Source organism: Echinops telfairi, unplaced genomic scaffold (genome assembly GCF_000313985.2).
Source record: "Echinops telfairi isolate 266 unplaced genomic scaffold, ASM31398v2 ScPeMD7_5;HRSCAF=22, whole genome shotgun sequence".
NCBI lineage: Eukaryota > Metazoa > Chordata > Mammalia > Afrosoricida > Tenrecidae > Echinops > Echinops telfairi.
The window spans coordinates 24,143,542-24,153,084 of record NW_022103901.1 but is presented as its reverse complement, the minus strand read 5'-3'; the positions used below and the strand labels follow the sequence as shown (position 1 = coordinate 24,153,084).

General features: G+C 45.6%; 1 protein-coding gene across 1 annotated transcript in view; it reads left to right on the top strand.

The window, feature by feature from the left end:
• The window catches only part of REXO5 (RNA exonuclease 5), a 23,144-nt gene extending 13,607 nt beyond the window's left edge, over nt 1–9,537 (top strand). The window contains 12 exon segments of the mRNA XM_045286002.1: nt 4,025–4,057; nt 4,060–4,075; nt 4,078–4,157; nt 5,464–5,513; nt 5,515–5,554; nt 6,147–6,181; nt 6,183–6,271; nt 6,274–6,325; nt 6,327–6,350; nt 6,560–6,652; nt 6,654–6,718; nt 7,556–9,537. Of these exon segments, the coding sequence (XP_045141937.1) occupies nt 4,025–4,057; nt 4,060–4,075; nt 4,078–4,157; nt 5,464–5,513; nt 5,515–5,554; nt 6,147–6,181; nt 6,183–6,271; nt 6,274–6,325; nt 6,327–6,350; nt 6,560–6,652; nt 6,654–6,718; nt 7,556–7,671 (693 nt within the window). The 3' untranslated portion in view covers nt 7,672–9,537.
• Nucleotides 9,538–9,543: the final 6 nt, after the last annotated feature.

Below are 9,543 nucleotides of genomic sequence, written 5' to 3'. Positions count from 1 at the left end.
CAATATGTTTTTTTTGTTTTGGGTCTTCTGATTCCTGGTACCTGATCCCCTTGACACCTCATGATTGCACACGCTGGTGTGCTTCTTCCATGTGGGCTTGTTGCTTCTGTGCTAGATGGCCGCTTAATTAGCTTCAAGCCTTGAAGACCCCAGATGCTATATCTTTTGATAGCCGGGCGCCATCAGCCTTTTCACCACATTTGACCATACACCCATTTTGTCTTTTAGCGATCGTGTCGGGAAGGTGAGCATCACAGAATTCCAGGTTGTTAGAACAAAGTGTTCTTGCGTTGAGGGAGGGCTTGAGCAGAGGCCCAAAGTTCATCCACTTCCTCAATGTATTGCCATATAAATACATGTACACAGTCCAATACCTCTATTTTTAATGAATTAATATATTTACATATGTACACACCTCTGTTTATACCTCTGTCCATAGCTTTGCTTCTTAGATCTTTTGTCTTGTTTCCTTTTACCTTCCTCCTGCCCCACCATCACGCTCACCCTTCTTGTCTCTTCGTAATGCCTCTCAGCTAGATTGCTATTGCTCCAACACCTCCTTGTTGTTGCATTTAACCCTCTAGTTGTTCCCCTGTCTGTGTTGTTGTTTGCTCACCATTCCTTTCCCCTGCCTCCTCCTCCCCGCAAGTCCCTCTGGAATTATTGGTCCAGTTGCTTTCTCCTCGGGCTTGCTTCCCATGCCTATCTTATATGTAGGCAAAACAGCAATAACAGAGACAAAACAAAAGAAAAGATTGAATAAAAAGAGGGAAAAGAAACTCCAGCAAAAAGCGTACATAATTTCAGGTCGGTCCGCTGACCTTTATGACTATCTCCCCACCAGTCCTGGGGGATTCTGGGAACTGCTTCTCCTAGCCTGAAGTCTATTTTGGAGACTCCTCATGGCCTTTGCTCCCATTGCTCATCTGTTATGTTCCCTTCTGGTTCTCCCCACTGTGGGGGGGTCAGACCAGATTCACTCCCCACCCTGTGTCCCCAGTATTGTCCTCTGTTGCTGTATGCCCCAGCGAGGGGACATCATGTCTTGAGCTGTTGTCAGCCCTAGCAGCTGACAACAGGGACGTCATCCTCAGGGCATGGTGTGCCAGTCTGGGTCTCGTCCTTCACTCTCTCTTTTTCCTTCTTAGTTTGTTTCTGTGTAGGCCTGGCAGGCTGGCCCCTCTCCCCAACCTGTAGGTTTAGTGTTGTCCTCTGTAGCATGCACTGCTAGGGAGGGAGTCAGTTTGGCTCTGAATGGGGCCGGCCGGCCCAGTGGCCCTCTGTTCATGTGTTGTTTCATGTGGTTACATTGCCCTCAAAGTTTGGGGAGCTGTGGTGGGTCTGCACTCACATTCCCATTTTGGTGGAGACATAAACAATACCCTCTCCCTGGGTGGATTAGTGCCCTGCTCTCCCAGTGCCGCTGTCTCCCTCTTTTTTTTTCTTTTTTTTTAAATCCCCTTCTCTCCACCAACTTCTTTTCCCTTCTTTGTGTTGGAATGACATAAACATCCTTGGGTTTGGTCTGTCCCTGCCTGATTGCTTGTACCTCAACCTATACAGTGGCTGGTGGTTTCGAACTGTCGACCTTGCAGATTGCAACCCAACATTTAACCTCTATGCCAAAGCCAAGAGTTTGATTTATTAATCTGTTTTTTTGTTCTCAGTAATTTATGTTTTTACTTTTAGTCTTCTTTGTGCTTTGATTTGTTGGTTTTCTTGCTTTTTGTGTTTGGGAATTTACTTTTACTTTAATTCTTTTAGTTAGAAAGGTTCTTAGGGCATGACTTTTCCCTCTAATCACTGCTCTAAATAGATTCCATAAATTTTTATATGTAGTGTTTTCCATTTTTGCTATTTTGAAATTATGTACTTTGTTTCCATTTTACCTAAGAATTGTGTATCAAGGAGCTTAAAATTTCCAAGTGTAAAATCCTTTTGCTTTTAAGTGAAGCTCGGCATACTTTGCTATTATTGATAGGTGTGGTCTCAGGCTTTTGAAAATATTTCCTTTGTTATTTAGGACGGTTTCTTGTTTACCTTGAGAACCTTTCTCCTTGTTGAACCTTTGCCTAGCACGTCTGTGACACTCGGGTGGCCTCGTGGGGTACCTGTTGGGTAGCTAGCTGCACGGTCAGCAGGTTCACTAACAGCCACTTGGTGGGAGAAAGATGAGGCTTTCCCTCCCGTTCAGAGTTACCGCTTGGCAACTCACACGAGCAGTTCACCTTGCCCTAGAGGGTCGCTATGAGTTGGAATGGACTACACAGCAAGGAGTTTGCTTTGGGGTTTATAAAGGGGTGGCAAAATATTTGTGGAGAAATTAATGAGTTTGTGAGGGCGGAGGGGGTTGGTCAGTTTTAAGTGGTATCCTTCCCTCCCTGCCCTGCCACTTATTATCTATACAGTAATTGGTAGTCTTATCCTACTTCCTGTTGTCTACAACGAATGGTTTTACCTTTTTCTTTCCAGTCTGTATGCCTTTTATTTCTTCCCCTTCCATTTCTCAGTTTTCGTACTGTGGTGTGTAGTGGATAATCCCTAGCACAGCACTGAGTGGAAGTGACGGAGCAGACAGCTGAGTTTGTCCTGATCTTAGGGGAAAAGTACCTCATTTCATACTGTTAGCCAGGACACTAGTTTGTGTTTTTCTGATTTTTCAAATAGATGCCCTTTATATGAGGTTCTGAAAGTTTTCTTCTGTTCCTGGTTTGCTTTACTTGATCTTTGACTGGAGGTAGAAGTCCTTGTAAGTTATTTTTTAAAAAAGGTCAATGATAATGTAATTATTTTGGCCTTGTAAATTATTTCTCCTTTATGCCTCGAGTCCTTTGGTCCTTTGATGAAGAGTCTCATTCCCTTACCGAGCCGTCTCACACTTTCCTGGTACCCAATGGCCCTTTTCAATATATAGCTCTGGTCTCCGTTTATTTCCATATTTCTTAGATTATATTTTCAAAAACTCATTTGGTTTCATTGTTCTAATTTTCTTCCTCATGAACTCCAACTATATATGTACAAGGAGGCTTCAAAAAGTTCATGGCAGAATGGAATGAAAAGGAAATGGAATTATGCCATGAACTCTTTATTGACCGTCTTTTGCTTGTCTGCCATTTAGCTCTAGTCTCTCCAATCCTTATCTGTTTTATTCACTTATATTTTTCCTGATTTTTTTCAATGTCCTTTATTAGATTTTCACCTGCTTTCTTGACACTCTGCAGTCACCTCTTTTGTGTTCTCATTTAAGGGATTGTTTTGTATCTCCTCCAATGCTTGGTTTCCTGTCGCTAAATTTGCTGGTCATAGTGGTTGTGGCTCATTCCCAAGAATCACAGTAGACTACTGGATCCCTCCCTCACTCTGGTGTTTCCTCCGCAGGCTCTTGAGCAGACCAAAGTGGACATCCCCCTGTCTCCTTTCAGCATTGTCCAGTTCTCTTTTGAGCCCTGCTCACCACACCTGACAGGATATGAACAAATGAATAAGGGGACGGGCTCTTTGGAGGATTTACTTAATTACTCTTAGAACCTGCCCCCTTAGAGGAAGAAATACCTCCTTTATTACGTTTGTTGTGCATAGTAAAAAAAAAGGTTGTATATTTCTCCAGTTTTTCTATGTTTATACTTTAAACATCGTGCATTTTTCAAAAGTGCCTTTAAAAAGAGCATATTTATAAAATGGGAATCAACCTAAGCATATTGTTTTGTCACTTTTATATTTTCATTGAAGAGTATATTTTGTACATTTTTCCATGTTAGTATATACCTTATCACCCTTGTTTTCAATGGCTGCAGTAGTCCTTTGTATGATATACCTATTAATTACAACACCTCACTTTATAAATTTTTGTTATAAGTAACACTGTAATAATGCATGTCCTGTATCCAAATCTTTGTACTTTGGTAAGTCTCATGTGAAAACATTCCTTGAAGTAAAACTGTCCTGTGTTTAAACTCGTGGTTCTCTAACCCTTTATCTCTCTTTTCACATGCACCTCCTTGCTGTGTTCTGCTGGTCTCCGTAGCTGGGGATCACATGCCAGAGATGTCAACTGTTTGTGCTGGACCCTTTAGCAAAGATGCACCCTCCAGGCTCTGAAGAAGCTGCGTAAGAGCGTCAGTCCAGTCACATCAGTGAGTCTTGTTCTTGCAACTCATCGGGGAAGGAAACCAGAAAATGTAGATTTGGGCCTTCTAGATTAGTACTACAAACTCATCTCTATAGGAGCTATGCAGTAATATTCGTTAAGTAAAAGTGATTGGTACCGACTGGAGTGAGACATGCTGTCTGATGGAGGCAGTTGTTGACTCACAAACATAAACTAAAAAGCAAATTCACTGCTATTGAGTTCTTTCCAAATCATCCAACCCTATAGGAGAGGGTATAGTCCAACTGTAACTCCTTACAAGAGTAGAAAAGCTCCCTTGGATCAGCTGGTGGTTTTGAATTGTTGACCTTATGATTAACAGCACAACATGTAACCACTAGACCTCCAGAGCTCCTACCAACAGGAACATGTACCCATTATTACTAGTTTGGATTTTTAAAGAAAATTGAGAAATCTGCCAATTTTCATATGTTGGCTTTAGTTGTCTTAAACATTTGTGAGCTATACAAAAAGAATCTTTCCTAGCTGGTTGTAGGTTGTTGGCCTTCTGATTGTGACCTCAGCTTTCAAAGGGCAGCAATAGTTTGCATGTCTTGGGCTATCTGGGTAGGGTTTAGATTCAAAGTAGTCTCTAGATGGGTTAAGGTCCAAGAGGATGGTAATGGAAGGGTTTTCTCCCCACGAGAATGCTGTAGCTCAGATCAGCACAAAGAGCGACGATCCCTGAGGCATCAAGGGGACCGCAGGAAGAGCTCTGCTCTGCAGCACAGCTCTCTCTGGTAGAAGACAGACTGCTTTAGAACCGAGAACATGCTCAGACCCAGATAGGATAAAAACAGTGGTTAGATATCCAGATATTGAAGGGTAGTGACGATAAGACCCAGTTAATGAAAAGAATTTGGCTTCTCAAGCTTATAGCACAGCTGCCTCTCTCTGAGATTAAACTAAGAAGATGAATGTGAACCTCTACCTATAGTTGTATCTAGTGCTGGCATACACCTTTGGTGACACCTAAGAAACAATGTGAAAAGCAAGTTGAATAGGAAACATTTTGTTAGTCCATTCTCCAAACCACCCAGAGAGATATAGGCTTCCGTTTTAAAAGATAGGTAAGGGCTATTGCCTTAGAATCAGTTCCTAAACCTCGGTGATGCTACTTAAAATTGAACACCACCACCACTACCACCACCCCCCCAAAAAATTTGACCACCACCATGAAGCAGCCGGCAGCCACTGTCTGGCCCCACACAGCAAGGGGGAGTCTATTCCGGTGGCTTTGGGTACTGCAGGTCATGTGCCTTCTCCAGCTCTTTCCAGTAGCTTGAGTCTAGAAGGCAAAGCTCTTCTTCTCTCCGCAGCCTCATCTCTGTGTCCAGCAGGAAGTCCTGGAAGCTGCCCAGCTGGCCAGCTTTGGATGATGCTCTGGTGGAAGGTATCTGCATCAAGGTAAGGTGGCCAGCAACAGGTCAGAAAGGCAGTGGCCTTTGTGCAGCCATAGCCCAAGACATACAAGAAACTGCCTAGAGAGGCCCAGGCACAAGAATTCTGCCGTGGAAAATCTCTAGCCTGGAGTTCTAACAGTGAGGCACCCAGGACATGACAGCTTTTGCTTTTATTAAAATTCACTTGGGCTAGTAATTCCTACTTAGGGTCCAAATAGTTTATTCGGGGAGGTTCTTTGTGATTATCTTTTTCTTCAACTTGCAGGGGTGAGCCATTGTTGTTATTTTGAAGTTGATTATGTAAGTGAACAGACTTTCACTGAGGTTAGGTGGCATAAAACTGATTTTTAATGTTGGGGATGGGAAGAGAAAGAGAAAGAATATACTTACCTAAAAAGATAGAAGTGTATTTCTATCCATCCATCCATCCATCTTTCGATCTATCTAGTCTCCACCAGGGTTCTCTGAGGCAGCTATCTTCTCTTCATTTTATGGATGAGCAAACTGGCAAAATTCTTTTCCCAAGGGCTCTCGCTAGTCTGCAGAGGCCAGGGGGCTTGCAGTGGTGACCACTAAGCCTGTGCTTTCTGGCTTAGGTGCAAAGGCCTGTGACAGAGCTGACCCTCCATTGTCAGTGAGCTGGAGCAAGATTCGGAGAAGCTGGGTCCTATTTACCAATCTGGAGTGAGCGAAACCTTCAAAGACAACTTGTGCACCATGCCAGCCTCTTCCTTGGCCTGGAAGCTGTGATCTTGCCTAACGATCTTAAATGTGGAACACCGAAAAATACTGTTTCTTGAGTAAGTGTACGCCACCAGATGCAGCCTTAGGGAAAGGGGTCACTAGTGGATGGTGGGAACATGAGGTCAGAGAAGGGAAAGGTGCTGGGCCAGGGCAGGGGCTCCTGTCTGGCTTTTTGCCATGGCCCTGGCCAGGAGCCAGCTCGGACAGTGACCACCTTTTTGGGCCCTCTCTAACAGAAGGTGGTCTTCTTGCTTTCAAAATTCAGAACTCTGGCCAGTGTCCAGAAGGCCCTGGCCACTCTCAAAGGCAAGGAGTGGAAGCTGAAAGGCAGACGTGCCCTAACCCCCAGGCACCTCCATGTTCAGAGGTTTGCCTCCAGAATCAAGGTCACCCCCACCCTCAGAGCAGCAGGCCCTACAGGTGAGTCGGCGAGTGTGTGGTGGAGTGAGGGATGCAGGGCTAGCTGATTCTTAGCTTGGCCTTCAGTTGTTTCTAGAAATCAGTCGCAGGAGTCTTTCTCAATGACACTTAAGCCTTCAGTCTCCCTTTCTGTCCTGGCCCCGTCATCTTTCATTCTTCATCTTCTTGCAGCCCTGGCTACATCAAGCTTTCTCCCAGGTCTCTCCTTCCTTTGCCCCCTTCTACCTGCTATAAAGTCAGACTTTTTGTTCTCAAGAGCCTTTGAGGGATCTCAGCAGGAGGTCAGAGAGTGGGACAGGCCATCAGTGATCTAGTCTAGGGATGACTTTTCATGGTCACGATGGACTCCCCTGATGCCGTTGATAGTTATGCACTTGTTTTTCTAACCATGTGTGAAATAGGCCACCACTATCTTGAACCTGTGATTTCAGAAACAGCATTGCTTATTATTAATTTAAGGGAGAAACTTTTTAAAAATAGGTAAAAATATCATAAGGGCACACAGAACGGTGAAGGTAGAACATGAAACTTTAGAGTCAGCTCCCACTCTTAGCCAACGAGGGAACAGAGGTCAGATGGGAGCCTGGCTTGGTGATGTGGTTCCGCTATGGGACCCACCTGGCAACCACCACCACTGTGTTTCCCTGAGAAGGCCCTAAACTGGTCTGAGGCCTGAGATGCCAGGGAGCAGTGGCATCTGTAGTGGGTTCCCCTTTCAGAGCAGGGGGTTGGGGCTCTCATGGCCCTAGAGTGTGAGGAAAAGAGCCATAGCCCCTCCAGAGGGGAGCAGAGGATGCCCTGGTGGAGTATTGACATGTGGCTTTGAGTCCTGGATCTGAAGGTGGACCCCACCCCAAGGTAGCAGCCTGGTGCTGGGGCCGGAAGATTAGAAAGCTTTACCACAGCCTATGTCCAGGCACCCTCTGCCTCAACCTACGTCCAGGAACCAAGAGGTAAGGACTGTGAAGGGTTGTCCCTTTGTGAGTGGACCCTGAACTCGTTTCTTCTGTAGAAAGGACATTTTGAAATCTAGGCACATTATGAAGACTTACATATCTTACTCTTCACAGTACCTTTGAGACTGGTAATATATTCTCACTTTACATTAATATGTGTCTGAACTCACAAAGCCCTAGTGATGTGTAATGGGTTATGCATCAGGTCTGCTCAGCGGGAGAATGATTGGGCTTTCTCTCCACTCCTGTGAAGATTCACATCGTCAGAAACCCACAGGGGCACTTCTACTTTCCCTTGGAGGGGACTGAGTCAGAACTGACTTGGTGGCAGTGAGTTTGTAGTCTGAATGGTACGTACTGCTCCCTTGAGAAATACAGCTCCTCCCATTTTAAAGGCGGAGACCTCAGGTCCTGCAGCCTTTCTGAAGCAAGAAGCAGATAAGTCCTAGGACAGGACCAGACTCAAGGATGCTCTACCCTTCCAGCCTACCATGATCATGGTCCTCTGCTCTGTCCTCCATGACCACTTGTGTTGGTTCTAAGAGCAACCAGGACCAGTGTGGCTGCTGCTGCCCACTCACAGATTTGCTCTGTGGCAAATGGTCAAGCAACTCTCCCACTCTGAACTCATTGCATCAAGCCGATGCCGACTCATTGCAGTTCCAGAGGCCAGAGTAGAGCTACTGATGTGAGTCTGAGAGTCACTCTTGACTATGGGAGTAGAAAACACTCTTTCTCCTGAGGAGGAGCTGGGGGTTTCAAACTGCTGATCTTGCAGATAGCAGCCCGATGAGTAACCACTGTGCCACCAGGGCTCCCATTTTCCTACAGCGGATCTCAATTTTCCCTTAGTAAAATCAGCGATTCAAAGTAAATCAGTGATTTCTCAAACTGTATAGCCCTTTCTTTAGATAACAAATAATAGAACATCAAGGGTGGGCAGTTCTGGCTATGAGTGGGTAGGTGAATGAGCGTGTCTATTAGGGGACGAGCAAAGTGAATGGGGCTTTTCTGAGCATCATTTGCAAGCCACTGGATGCTTGACTTCTAAAACGTCACGGACAGTTCTGGCTTTCTAGAAGGCAACACACGAATGCCTCGGTCTTAGCCTGAATGTGTGGATCAGAGCATCATTTTCCATCACAAAGTCCTCGTAACTGCATGTCAAGCCATTCACAGGAGATGACTACCTGCTGGCCATCTTGAGAGAAGCTGACGCAACTATTAGGTTGCGTTTACATTGGCCCCGGCTCTGGGTTCCCGAGACTGTTGAACTGTTTATGGGAGTAAATAGCTCCCTTGGAGCTGCTGCTGGTTTTGAACTGCTGACCATGCAGATTGCAGCCTAGCTCGTAACCACCCCACCAGTGGGCTCTTGTGTGGATAGGTTAGCAGCAAGAAAGTAAAATGTCACCAAAAGTTGCCAATAATGGAGCCTGGCTGTGAGACAAGCAGACCTGGCCCTCCACAGCTCCCTCGCAACCAGTGTACGGAGGGAGTGACAGCATAGGAAACTAGGTCTTCCTGCTCCCAGGTAGAGTCTTTAAGATTGTCATCTGCCACTACGAGTGACCCCAAAGCATGACCAGTTCAGTGGTCATAGAGGGTGTGAGGGCTTGGGGAATGCTGGGGTCAGAGAACATCAGGGCTCAGGCCTGATTTTGCCAAAGGCTCACAGACAGGTGTGTCAAGTCAAGAGCCAGCCCCCTTGGAAGCAGCCAACCCTGTTGTGAGGAAGCCTGGCATTACCCCTTACTCTTCCAAGTTACACTTGGATGTCTGCAGCCCTATTGATCAAACCCAGCAGCAGAATCATGCATTTTCCCGATGAGCAAACTGTGAGCTTGTTACCAACCGCCTCCTCTGGGCCTTG